We start from the raw sequence: 14,074 nt of genomic DNA on the forward strand, positions 1-14,074 counted from the left end.
ACACTCACCTAGAAACACAAACACTCACCATGGGCGTCCAGATACAACGACTCGAATTCAAATGAACGAGCTCGAGTTCGAGTTCGACTCAGCCTACACTGGCTACACGGGAATTCATCCTCTCTACCCGTCTGACCGCTATACAGGCGAACCTGTAAGACATTGTGAAGCCATTCTTGTAGATAACATTGATAACGTAAAGTCATGAAATGCATGTAAAGAAAAGCCACATTGTAAACGTTATGGACGATTCACTTGACCACATTTCTCTTACCATACTGCTCGTTACCACCAAGTATCGTAAATGCATCCTCATTAGACAGCTTAAACAATGGATGCAGTTAGACAATCTCCAAGCGAAAATCGTAAATGCTAGCCAGAGAAGCTCCAGTAAGCCAGAGAAGCTCCAGTCGGCCGGCTGGAGCTTCTCTGGCTGACTGGAGCTTCTCTGGCTAGCATTTACGATTTTCGTGCCCCGTGCAGATCTGCTTGGAGATTAGCAGTTAGATAAGCGAAGGTTAGACATGACATGTCGTTCGGTATAATATAACCAGCTGCTGGCGCGCCGCGTGCCTGCAAAGCTGGTGTGTTACGCCGAATGGCGGTCGGTACACCGGCTATATAGATACAGATACAGATGCTACGTATGTACTGCAGCAAATTTTCTGGGATTTCTATGCTGATGACTATGGCGTGGACGTGCGAAAACAAGTTGAGCACATTTGTACTGACCTGGTCAAGAATGATTGAGTCCTGGCCACCAGTCCTGAGTTTAAGCATTTCTGGATGACCCAAATCGTGGCCCTCAAAGTAATGTAATCGTGTCCTGTTGGAGAATCGCAGCCAAAATAAGTATAACGTAAAAATTTAATCGGTCTGAGAGACTAGATGGTCATATACGTCGTCCTCCATGTCCTGAGACGGCAATTAAAGCTGATATAGAACTACATCTGTCTGTATTTAATCGACCTCGGGCTTGAAAGAAGTCGGTTTTCTGGGCCTTACTCTGGCCTATGACGAAAGTAGTAGACGCTGAGGGGCTAAAGAAAATCATGGAACTTAGAGGAGGCTCTCTTGTCAAGTTAGACAAGGTCCTGTCCTTTCGAATTCCACTGTAACACTAGGAACATTACTTTACCTTCGGCTCCGTCTAAACTCGCCCAGCACAGTAGTGGACACACACCAGCCACCACAGGTAGTGGAGTAGATCGTCACTGTCACATTGTCGCCGCTTGCCGCGTACGGAACGTCACTGACGTCAAAAGACAGTCTGTACAGGTTGGCTGTTTCATGGTGTGGAAAATACATGATCATTGCATTTCTTCCGCATGCGTTCCGTCGTCTAAAACAGTAGTAATTTTGATATTTGTCGGAGAAAATGCCATATGATCATTTTGAGTGTTGCCCAGCCTTGCTCAGTAGTAGTAGTAGCAGTGGTAGTGGTAGTGGCAGTGGTAGTAGCAGCAACAACAGCAGTAGCAGTAGTGGTGGTAGTAGTAGTAGTAGTAGAAGAAGTAGTAGCAGCAGCAGCAGTAGTAGTAGTAGTAGTAGTAGTAGTAGTAGTAGTAGTAGTAGTAGTAGTAGTCAATGTTAGGTTGGAGCATGTATATACTGCTTTCAGAGTAGAGAATAGATGGTTTCATTTGTGGTAAAATTTCATGATGAAACTGTTCGTAACCTGCTGCAAGATCTTCGTCACCATCTCCGTCTCCATCGTGGTCCTGTCCGTCCAGCAGCTCCTCGTCAATCCGGCCGTCACAGTCGTTGTCGACCCCGTCCCCGGGAACGGTGGCGGTGACGTTGCAGGGTGCGGCGATCCGGGCCATCCGGAGACCTGATGCAAAATCATCGGCATTGAACACGATGATCAACTCTCCACGCTACAGTCTCAGTACTCAATGCGACATGAAGCCGCAGCGGAACCTGAACGATGCCATGCATCCCTACAGGCGCCAGGAGGCTATTACTGCCTCCGGTAGACACCCTACAACCTCCTTCGCCGTAAGGGACTTAAACCACCAGTAAAGCAAATAAAGTATACCCAAAACGTTAACCCTGTTTATTCCAAGAACATTGTCGTCCATGTGATGCCCGCAAAACCCTACGTTTACGTACAATGTAATGCCGTTTTCATGCTGTTTTATATCTTAATTAAGTACAATGACTTACAAGGCAAGAGTACTGTAAAATCATTACGATTCAGTCCCGATAAGGACTGCAAGGGTGATTGAACAATAAAGTTTGAAAGTCTGAGAGACCTGCAGGGTAGCCGTACGACTCTGTGGTGCTGAACCCGTACACAGACACCCCGAAGGTGACGACGGGCGAGGCGTGGACTAGTGTGTGCGTGCCGTCAGAGATGTCCAGGTGGGTCCCTGCTAGGTCGGTACCTGGGATGGACGTCCACGTGACGTCGGCAGCGAGAGCGTTGCCGTCCAGACGTAGTCCATCTTTCTCAGAATTCTGCAATTGATGAAGCAAATTAATTTGTCACTTGCTGCAACAAAAATATGCTCGGGAAATTGGTATCAATTGATATTATTAACACGCAAACCGAGTGCCTAAAACTACATTAGTAATGCTTCAGTCCCATTTCCAATCCGGGGCCCGGTCGGGCGGTTTGCGAAAACGAAAGATTAAATAATGCATATCAAGAAAATACACAGTATATGATTAGGAGTAATTTATTTACGTTTTGTGTCTTTTGTTGCCTTACATAATATATTTCGTTCCAACAAAATGCCTGATCGGGCCCCGGATTGGAAATGGTACCAAAGCAGCAAACTAGTGGAGTCGCAAAATGAACTAGCTTCACAAAGTAAAGTGTCCTAAACGTGAAGCATTTTTGTTACCTTTATTGCAATGTTGATATGGTGAGTCAGTTTGTTGGGTTTATTAATCAGCTGAGTAGTGGCAAACGTGTAGTCGGCTGCGAACAGCTGCAGGGGCGGGATCATCAGCATGAAGGGGTCGCTGTCCGTGCTGTCGGCGGTACCCGTCTTACTACATGGGGGATAGACGAGCAAATTTAAAACTATTTGTTCTATTTTAGCTTAGATGTTTGTCCAGCAATCGAATTCATGAAACAAGCGCGCGCAAACACGCACGCACGCACGCACACACACTCTCACACACACACACACACACACACACACACACACACACACACACACACACACACACACACACACGCACACGCACACACACACATACACACACACACGCACACACACACACACACACAAAGTTTGATATGCGCACGTGTGTGTGTGTGTGTGCGTGTGTGTGTGTGTGTGTGTGTGTGTGTGTGTGTGTGTGTGTGTGTGTGTGCGCGCGCGTGTGTGTGTGTGTGTGTGTGTGTGTGTGTGTGTACATGTACGTGTAGATTGGTTAAAACATTATATATCGTACCTATATTGCATGAGCATCACAGGCTCAGTGGTAAGGACATGTAGGTAGTCGTCTGAACCAGCTTCAAAGTTCCAAAAACCACCGGCGTTGAGATTGGTCGTGCTCTGTCCTGTGGCGTCGACCTGGAGGACGACAATTGTTTTTACTCACTTAATTCGCCACAGATATTTAAAGAAAGTAGAAAGTGGTTTCGTCAGTTCTTTATAACGTCATTTCTCTGTGCCTTAATGTCTCCTTTTGTTCCCCTCCCCCCTCACCTGTGTATTGTCTCTAGCAGCGATGACCCTGAAAACATCCCCCGCCGTCCTCATCTTGAGCGGCACGGTGACGAACTCCTTCCCCCAGGTGTCCACGGGTGGGATCATCTCCACTATGTGGTCTCCTGATCCAGACTGCCCGTTACCAATGGTGACGAAGAGGTTTCCACTGAGCACTGCGACGTTCTTGTCGGAAGTGACACGTGACCCTGTACAAATATGGTGTTATACTACATCATAAACAACAGATAGTCCTTCACATATTATAGCGATGCAGATATCCCTGTGAATTTCTTTGTCTCTCGAATTTTCCCCATTCCTCCCATTTGAAGTCCCGATGTCCCACGTGCACTAACCTAGCACATTTATTTAGTTAATATTAATAAAAGATGCCAAAAGACGAAGAAGGTTAAAAAGTTGTGCTAATGATTTTTCATACGCGTAACACAATAATTTAGCAATCTTCTAGTGAATTAATGAGCTAACACTCCTCTAACTTATCAAATCACTAGTACCGTGGCTACTACACTGGCTACCCTGAAAGATTTTTTTTAGGGTAGCGGGTGTAGGAGCCCCATTAGTAATCGGATGGCACCGGGGCTACCACTTAATCTCCGAGCAGATCACGGTGCCTGACTAGACCTTCTCTGGCTGACTGGAGCCGTTCTCTGGCTGGCTTATACGATCTGACACACACCATGCCAAACAACAGCCTTCACCTGCGCTGCTTGTGGAAAACTCTGCAAGAGTAGAGATAGACGAGTCCATCGACGTTGAACTGATCGTCCGACAGGATTGAAAGGAGAAGAAGAAGATCTGCTTGGAGAATAACTTAACCACTGACCTGTCAGGTCCTCGTTACTCTGCACCTGTAAAGCCTGCAGCCGGTTCAGAGTGACGGTGATGGTCTGTCCTGCCGTGTACGCCCGCCCGTCAAACGTCACGTCCTGCTTCGGCACAATACTGACGGTGGTCTGATCTTCGGTCGAGACGACGCCAATCTGACTGGGGTACCCGCCCGATGGATTGAAGCAGGACGCAACGTATTCCGTTCCTAGGACGTCGGTGGGAAGGGCCAGGAAGGCGTCAGAGGACGCCCGCTCGGCAAGAACGCCATAAACAACGATCTCTTCGGTGGCGGTGACGTGGATGCCGGCGCCCTGTGTTCCGCTGCCGCGCAGCTCTACAGCAGCACGAGGCACGTTAACGGTGTTCACCTGAAAACAAATTTGTAAAAAAAAACGTTTATGAGAGCAATTAAGAGTACCTTTCAACAAAACAAGTTTTTATCTTATGGTTCTGGTTCCATTTCCGTGGAGCCAACGGCCCGGGTCTACACACGTCTGGAAAAGAGTCGCATCGCCCTTTCGGATGGAGACGTAAAGCAGATAGCTCCGTGTATGAAGAAGCTTATGGCGTCAAACATCTGTACGAAGGGTAGGGCAGGGAGTCCCGGTGTGCTTGGCCAACTTGAAACGCGTGCCATGGCGAAACAGACAGAGATTATACTCAAGGGATGTGAGTCATATTTAATGTTTTCAACAATGCCACTTAGCCACACAGAAACAAACATTCAATCAGCCAGCCACTCGTCCAGTCATCCTGGTCATGCTAGCCGGACGACTTACCTCTCCGAAGCTGACAGTAAATGTCGTGGTGAAGCCGCCGCTCGGGACCTCCACGACGACGGTGGCCGGAGTCTGAGTTGTTCCCGCCACCTGTAGTTTCGGGTCGTGCTCGTCACGCTGTAGGTTCTCCGTGAACGTGAGGATGAATTCAGTGCCCTTGTTGTCACGGGCTCCTGTCAAACAGTTTCAATTATTTTGTGTGAGCAGTCTTATAATTAATGCCCTAATGTACAAAAGTTGGGTAAAGAAATACAGTTACAGTCCCGCAATATGCAAGTTGATGAAATCCGTGTGGCATTTCCAAAGATTTCTTAAATGAGCCAAATACCAGTACGAGAGTTGCTATTTGATAACTTTGCAGGTCACAGATCCAGGTGAACAGATACAGGGTTTTTATAATCCAAAATGGTTTCCTTTTGTCCTTATGCAGTCTTACTGGTATTTCCGGTTCTTTTTGGCAAATACGTTTTACAGTATAATTCGAATGACTTTTCGACGCTGTCACAATGTAAACTTGATAAGGATATGGTTGTAGGGAGTACATGACTTGTTTTCTCAATTGAACGCTGTGTAAAAGAACCCGTCTTTAGATATCATCTGTTTTCAGTGGGATAATCTGAGAGGCCCTTCGTGCACAGGGAAAGAAAAAAAACGCTCATGAAATTTGCAAACAGTTAATCTGGCCAGGTAGATAATTCAATGGTCTATCAACATCCTAAACATGCCTTTATTTGAACAGAATGAACTGATAATTCTTTGTACATATATAATCATTCCGTGTATCAAAAGTAGGTGCTTCAAATGCTTGTTTTTTCACATTATCTCGTCGCCTGAAGTATCTCAGGTGTAGATCAGTACAATTTTACATTTGTCTCATCGTGTTTATCTATGAGTTCAGTTATTTGTTCCATATGTGCAGCGACTATTCAAGCAAAGAATGAAAAAATCTAAAATTCAAAGCCTAACTACCTTCCTGTACAGCTTTATCTCTACGTTCTTGACCAGCTTCACCTCTTGTTCAGGTTCCCCGTAAACATTTATGAAGTTGTGATGAATAAACGAACATGTTCATCAATAGTCACTTCTAGATCTGTGAGAGGACATTTCGGTGTAAAACCACAAATAACAATGACATTCTTTCTAAACGCCGAAGGTCGGTTATACCGGCTATACGGGGGTGATGAAGACACGGACACAGATACAGGATAATCCACCTACCAGTGTTGCCAGCCGCTGCATTTGCCAGGTTTCCCTCGAATAGAAAATTTGCGATCAATAGACTTATGAGCCAAAATGTTGTCATTGCTGACAATTTTGTGACTTTTTTCTTGTTAACTATAGGAATTACGGGAAGTGGGCGAACATCCCGTCCAAATGATACCGACGAAAGCTGGATTCAACGCGGGTATCGTTTTACGGACTTAAAAAAGGCGGATGACGTCATCTTTAATCTGCATACAGCGTATGATTTTGCGGCCTGTGCGGCAGGATATGTTTTCAGACGTAAGATAAGCGCTCAAATGAAGAATGTGTGATATAAAAGGATGACCCATTTTTGTGTCAATGTAACGCGCTCATGCATTTTTAATAGCTTCAGTGAAACTTTTGTTGACCAGAGGCCTGTTAAACCTTTTATACACACTGAGGTGAAAGGCTAAACCCATTGAAGTTGTAACAGTGCCGTCACGGTGGCGTAACTGTACGGTGTTTGGCCCAGAACACTGCCCTTGACAATTTCCGCACTACGCTCAGGTGAAAATGAGTAACTAGCTTCGGTTAGGGACGTCCCTCGGATAGAACTTAAAATGGAGGTCCGTTGTTTGAGGAGACAGACAGGCCCTTATCCTTATTGGTTCATATTGGCAAGGACATGTCCTTGTTATTGGCGAAGCTAAGGCCACACCATTTGTTGTTGCTTCTGGGAATCGCCTCTTCTGTTTTTCCCATTAAAAAGAATTGGATCACTATTCACAATTTTTTACTCACGATTTTACTATTTGTTCAGTTGTAGTTCTAATACTCAATAGCCACCAAAATAGATTATAAAGGCCTGCACATACAAGAAAAGTGCGGTCACATTTTATCATAAGTTATAAATTTTCATATATTAAAACTATTTCTCAATATCAATAACGTTACATACATTACATAGTAAAATGTAATCTTGTTCCTGAAATTATAGTTCTGGATCAAAGAAAGGGGTTCATTGCATAAAATGAGCCATACAAACCTGAAACTTGAATCCTTTTATTTTTTATGTTATGTAAACCTTTATCTTCATCCCAGACTATTTGCAAAAAAATTGCATTTCTCTTTTTTTTCGCCCTGTCGCTCCAATTCTTTAAAAATCCGAGAATCAACAAATAAGATTTGTGTGGCGTAACAAGTAAAAATGCAACTCCCCTCCAATGTAACTGGTTCCGCCCATCGTCCTGACCTTTGACATGTCATCGTAGTTTCCAGCCGGTGTGTGCATTTTGTGCCCTCCACTGCTGAAATGCTGTCTGACAAGGAAAAGCGGAACTGTGCAGAGCTGTTACAGCTCATCCCTCAAGACCAACTCTTGTCACTGAAGGACACGGTGACGAACAAGTCGATAGAGGTGCGAAGCCGAAATGGTAAGACTGGCATCTATTAAATTAAACAGTTACACAGATCTAGACGTCCCATCCCTACCACAGTTCCGGGTACTAAAGTAACGGCGTTTAATAGTGTTAAAAAGTGATTTAATAAATTACATGTACAACTTTCTGTGCCATCACGTATTCTCCAAGCAGAGTTTTCAGTGCCGGTGGTTTGGGGTTGGGGGTGGCTAGGAGTGACCGCGAGTTTTACGTCCCCTTCGAGGATGAAAATCGTGGCCACTACTCCCCCCCTCCCTCCGACCGAAACCAGAGTATGCTTAGCCTGGATGCCAGACCCCCAAACTCTAAAATAACTCTGATGAATGTTAAGGGCAGATACCACAGTCAGACTTGTACATAGTAAGCTATGCTTTAATGCACTGAAACAAGGGCTCAGAAAAGTACTTACTGACATTGCAAGCCCCAAAAATTCTTATGCACCAGAAAGCCACAACTGTCTACTTTAGAATCATGCAAAGAAAACAGATAATTGACCAGCTCGATCGCTCGGGACAGCTGACAGAAGAAAACAAACCTCAACTTTGACCTACTTCCAGACTGTAACCATCCGCTCAGGGCATGTGAAACCAAACCACTCAGATATCTCCTTACGCCAACTAAACTACTGAAACGTACAAATTTTGACCCAAAATGGGAAAGCTTAGACCCTACCTGTTCCTTCTGGCCCAAAAGTCTCCAAAATGGACCAAAATTTTCAAGAAAAAGAAGTGTTTTCAAAGGTTTAGTGTAGGGACTATAGTTGTAACTTGTATTCCCATTTTTTGCACTCCTCTGTGCAATGCAACTATGACTAGGACAAACCAGTGCCTGATAGCAATATCAATGTTGTACCCATTTACCCTCACAGAGGCTGTCCGTGCCATCGTGTCCTACTCAGAGTCACCAGAACAGCTCCTGCATAGAAGGAAGATCAAGAGAGACTTACTTTTCCAGTACCTAGCCAGGAATAATGTCATCATCACACCCACTGCAACGAAGACAGACCTTATCCAGAGAGTACTGCAGTTCTGGGGCATTGAGGTGGCCACAAACGTGCAATGGGAGGATGAGGTAGGTACTCTTTTTTGTAATTCTTATAATTTGATCACTGTGTTGATGAGTCTAATCCCTCTTAACTAGGTAATGAATGAGACATACCGTTTATGCATTGATTCTCAAAGTCAGAATGACGCAGCGCCCCCGAAAGCTAGGGGCCATGCATGCATGGGAGTACTAGTACAATTGCAGGGGATCTAACACATTGTAAGTTACATATTCAGTAGCATTATGCAATGACTGAACTCAAGCCAAAGATTAATGAAACTATGACCTGTATTTGTCAATTCAATATTTTCTACACCTTTAGGATCTACTCAGCTCACCTATCCCTTGGCCTCACATTGGGTCGTTGGGGCACCAACAAATATATATATATATATATATATATATATATATATATATATGAATTAATAATAACTATCATTAGTAATATACATGAATTGATTTAATTCAATTTCAGGAGGACATAAAAGTCTCTGTACATGTGAAGCCTAAGGACGAGATTCAGCTGCTAGCAGAGCAGTTTTGTACCTGGTTCTTCAACCTCCTCAACTCCCATCATCCTTTGAAGACGAGCTCACCGGTAGAAGGGTGGGGCCCTCAGCACTTCTGGGCAGACACCCAGCTCAGAATGGAGTACCACACCCCTGATCTGCACCAGGAAGAGTACGAAGGGCCCGAACTTGTCAGCCAAAGACTTCTAGCCATCGTGAAAAACGACCTACTGATATTCAACCCTAACATAGCAGCTGATGGTGTGAAGGGAAAGAAGGATCCACACGGCTTGGTGGCAGTGTTGGTTTGTGGTACGGTGCATCGTCAGGAGAAATGCCTGGGAATGTTTGAACAGTGCTTCTGTCTCGTCAGCAATCCAGCCAAGCACAATAACTACAAGATCAAGTCCACAAATTTGAGGATTCGTGGACGGGAAGTCATGGGTATTCCCAGACTTGAGGCTGGAAGTGATGACCTACTTCCTATAACAGCATAACCTTACAGAACCTTACATAAATGTTTATCAGACATTACAATTAAACACTTTCAGTGTTGATGTTTATTGTCATTTACTATTAGGTTGATAAGATAAAGCAAAGTCTGATACATGTACCACAGGCTTTTACAATCTACAGTTGTACTAGCATTTCTGCAATTATGTTGGTAAATCATGTGACTCATATAAATTCTTACGGCTGTCAGAAATTTAGTTTTTTTGCTGGATGCAAATTTATTCTATTTCTTGCATAAATCATTTGCACAATAAGCTGCTCCTATGTAGAATGTTACTTGGTGTTGTTACCCTACGTTAGAGAGAAGAGGATACATCGAGAAATTTTTCAGAATGGACTGCAAGGCATGTTATAAATGTTTGGATTGCCTACACTGTAGTCTTTAGCACTTGCAACTACTGTATCAAGGCAGCCTTTTATCTTCAGTATTCCATGTTTTTACTAAAGGTCAATTTCATTTTATTGTCACAATGTTTATGGAAGTCAGTCAGTAGGTAAAAGTTGCATATTTCCTCCACTATGGCTATCATATGGTATCCTTGATGTTTGTCTAATATCACTTGCTTCAGAAGCAGAAAATTTACTATTTTCAAAGAGTGAGAAAGATGATTTATTTCATCTACAATGCACATACAGGAATGGCAGGGTTGCTGTTTGACAATGGAATTCTACCACACTGAATTGATCACCAGTTTCTGAACAAGTAAATACAATGTATTCTGTGGTATAGTGACACATGTTAATCAAAAGATACAAGAGAGGTATATTGATGCGTATCAATACCAGATTTATTCCTGAATAATAGCATGAACTAATTTTGGACCATCAATAAGAAAAGAAGTGTCTTTATTTTGCACCATCAACAGAACAATAATGTTTCATAAAAAGAATTGGTGCACGGTGCATGGTTTTACCTAGCTTACAACATGTAGGTCTCCAAATAGAAATAATAGCATTTTCATAGTCCCAATTTTTATCAATTGTTCTGTCTATTACTCAATACAATTTTTCAAAAGTAATTTTAGAAATAATGACAAACAATATGGCATCTAGAAAGAACTTCAAGTTAAACCTTACTTCCTTCGATGGGAAATCTTATCTCCTAACTCATTGTTAGCTGTCTTTAGTCTTATTGACAATAACAAACAAAGAACGCAGAACTATATCATAGACCAGAATACTGCACTATATCAAAAATAAAACAGGTCTCTGCAAACATCCAGTGCTGGAACTATGCACGTCTTACAGCTTTCTGTGTACTGATGTAGAGAACTGGAACAAGAAAAAGGTAGAACACTTTAATCGCATGACAAAAATCCTTGGCAGAGCATCTTGTTTGTTTATCTGGCCAAATATCTATCATTATCTCCATGAAAAAAGGCTTTTTCATGGAGATACTGTTTTGCTTGCGTTTGGTGTTTGTGTGTATGTATGTGTCACCGGACGCTTAAAGTCACCATAACTGTAGAACCTGCACATGGATTGTAATGATTTTTGGTATGTGGGTGGGTGTTAGGAGGAGGAAGGTCAAGGTCGATTTTGGGCCCCCTGGCATGTGTGACTGGAACAGCAATGGCGTATTTGTTAAAATCTTCAATGTAGAAGAACTGAAGACTGGATCGACAGATCGTCATGTCCTTTGGTACACAGGTAGGTTAGACCAAGTTGTACACACTTAAGTGCAAACTATGCAAATGAGACCGAATTTGCATAAGTAAGGAGGTAAATCGTTTGCATGGGTGTCGTCGGATGCTTAAAGTCAGCATAACTGTAGAACGTGTAGATGGATTGTAATGATATTTTGTATGTGGGTATGCGCTGGAAGGAGAATGGTCAAGGTCAATTTTGGACCCCCTGGTTTGTGTCCCTGGAACTGCAATGGCCTAATTGTAAAAATGTTCTAAAGGGGTATAACTGAAGAGAGGAACAACAGATTTTCATGTTATTTGGTACGCAGGTAGGTTGGACAGAGATGTACACACTGTAGTGCAAATCATGCGAAGTTAGTGTGTTTGCGTGTGTGTGCGCGTGTGTGTATGTTTGTGTCACCGTGTGTGTATGTATGTGTCACCGGACGCTTAAAATCAGCATAACTGAAGAACGTGTGGATGGATTGAAATGATATTTGGTATGTGGGTAGGTGCTGGGAGGAAAAAGGTCAAGGTCGATTTTGGGCCCCCTGGTATGTGTCACTGGAACTGCAATGGCGTGTTTGTAAATATTTTCCAAGGAGAATAACTGAAGAAAGGAGCGACAGATTTTCATGTTATTTGATATGCAGGTAGGTTGGACAGAGATGTACAAACTGAAGTGCTAATTATGCAAATTCATACTGAATTTGCATAAGTAATGAGGAATATCTACTCTATTGTGGGCTTTGAGGTCGCACCATCTGTTGGTCTCTTATCTAGGTCAGTAGCTATTTATAGCCACTTCTCCCCTTGCCTGGCCAGTGTGGGTCATACCATTGAGCGATATAGAATGGGGGGAACTGGTTTAATAAAAAAACAAAGTTTCATGGAGATTTTGGGTCCTAAGACTCTTGTTGGATATATGATGATTGCAACTGTGAACACTACTTTCTTATATCTAAAAGGCATTTTTCAACTGTTCAACAACTAACTTCAAAGAGCTTTCCACACATGTCATTCCTGATTTAGATAATTTAAACAGGGCATTCATTTGGCAAAGACTTTCTAACTACAATGTACATAGCACATTTGAATGTACATGTACTTGTTACAGTCCTGTGTTGATTTTCTGTACCTACCATTGTTACCCCTGATGAAGGCATCGCCATATTTGTTTTTGAGCTGCCCGTTAACATACTCCTCAGTTTGCTCCAGTGCTATGTTCATGTAGCCGTCCAGACACGCCAGCACTCCTGCAATACAGGGAACATGATCAAAACATGTTAAGATCATGGTTACAAAGTGCGGGTTGGTCTTGTAGTTGGAAATGCAGAGCAACACTTTTCACTTTAGCAGTTGTGCCCCCTTTGCCCATGATGAGGGTCTACATAGGGGAACCAAGCAACGCTTAACAGTAAATTTAGGCCGGCTACACTTGATGGTAAATTTAGGAAGACAGCAACACTTAATGGTAGAAGACGGCAACACTTAATGGTAAATTTAGGAAGACGGCAACACTTAATGGTAGAAGACGGCAACACTTAATGGTGAATTGATGTATCATAACTGGTAAAACTAGGCTGTGAACAGTGACACAACAGGAAATTCCATTGTGACTTTCGGACAATCTGGCATTCAACTGCGTGATATGGAGAATTTGACAATAATGCTTAACAGTGAATACGCAATAACAAGTAATGTGCTTCATAGCATCAAACCGACCAATTATACTTCATGATTGATTTAGTTCTGTTGAATTTAAGGGATGGGCTATGGTGAATTAAAATAGCTGCCTCACATTCACTGAAAAAGCCATGTAGACTTTCTAAGATTGAAATTGGAATACATGTAGAGTATTTGTGTATATATTGTACACAAAGGTACGATACCCACATACCTCTGTAATCAACACCCGAGTTGAGCTTGACTACCACCGGCCTCCCTATAATCTGCTTCAGGAAGTCGCTAGGTGTCTGCTTTCTAGACATGGCGTCTGTGGAGGCAAGCAAAGTCGTGATAATCAATTAACACAAAAACAAGCATGTTCTGATTGTGCAACAAAGACTAAGTGTCCCGATAGGAACTTGGACACATTACAAAACATTGTCCGAAACAAAAGAAGGATAATTTTGCAAACTCCACCGTCTGTTTATGCCCCCCTCCCCCGGCAAACACACAAGAGTAGAGTAAAATCCATATTTGACCGCCATGCTCAGTGCATACATCAACAAATTTTCATGAACAGATCATTAAGACTAATCTAATCCAACCTAAGGGAGAGAATAATGCTTACATAGCGTAAGGTGTTCAAAATGAGTGGGATAAAATGATACTGCACTGCAACAAACCAAAAGCTGGAAAAGCATGGATAGCCTTTGACCTCTTTCAGACTGTACCAAAATACAATGTTAAAACGGATCTTCTTAGTTATAATAACTTTTCGGAAAACTGAAATCC

General features: G+C 42.9%; 3 protein-coding genes across 3 annotated transcripts; 1 reads left to right on the plus strand and 2 right to left on the minus strand.

Annotated features, from left to right (window-relative positions):
• Positions 1–1,415: 1,415 nt before the first annotated feature.
• Positions 1,416–6,400, minus strand: LOC136426985 (IgGFc-binding protein-like). The gene is made up of 8 exons (XM_066415705.1): positions 6,379–6,400; positions 5,297–5,469; positions 4,513–4,885; positions 3,669–3,877; positions 3,412–3,533; positions 2,853–3,003; positions 2,259–2,463; positions 1,416–1,834 (listed from the first exon to the last, which is right to left on the minus strand). Exons 1-8 carry the CDS (start codon positions 6,398–6,400, stop codon positions 1,416–1,418), a joined length of 1,674 nt encoding a protein of 557 aa, XP_066271802.1.
• A 1,347-nt stretch (positions 6,401–7,747) lies between these two features.
• LOC136428685 (uncharacterized protein C3orf38 homolog) lies at positions 7,748–10,567 on the plus strand. Its single transcript, XM_066418391.1, has 3 exons — positions 7,748–7,914; positions 8,789–8,991; positions 9,440–10,567. Exons 1-3 carry the CDS (start codon positions 7,794–7,796, stop codon positions 9,968–9,970), a joined length of 855 nt encoding a protein of 284 aa, XP_066274488.1. The 5' UTR covers positions 7,748–7,793; the 3' UTR covers positions 9,971–10,567.
• A 13-nt stretch (positions 10,568–10,580) lies between these two features.
• On the minus strand, positions 10,581–14,025 carry LOC136428686 (U6 snRNA-associated Sm-like protein LSm6). The gene is made up of 4 exons (XM_066418392.1): positions 13,911–14,025; positions 13,515–13,610; positions 12,757–12,870; positions 10,581–11,258 (listed from the first exon to the last, which is right to left on the minus strand). The coding sequence occupies exons 1-4, from the start codon at positions 13,981–13,983 to the stop codon at positions 11,218–11,220; spliced, it is 324 nt and encodes a 107-aa protein (XP_066274489.1). The 5' UTR covers positions 13,984–14,025; the 3' UTR covers positions 10,581–11,217.
• Between the last annotated feature and the right edge of the window lie 49 nt (positions 14,026–14,074).

The sequence above is a fragment of the Branchiostoma lanceolatum genome, chromosome 2 (assembly GCF_035083965.1).
Source record: "Branchiostoma lanceolatum isolate klBraLanc5 chromosome 2, klBraLanc5.hap2, whole genome shotgun sequence".
Classification (NCBI taxonomy): domain Eukaryota; kingdom Metazoa; phylum Chordata; class Leptocardii; order Amphioxiformes; family Branchiostomatidae; genus Branchiostoma; species Branchiostoma lanceolatum.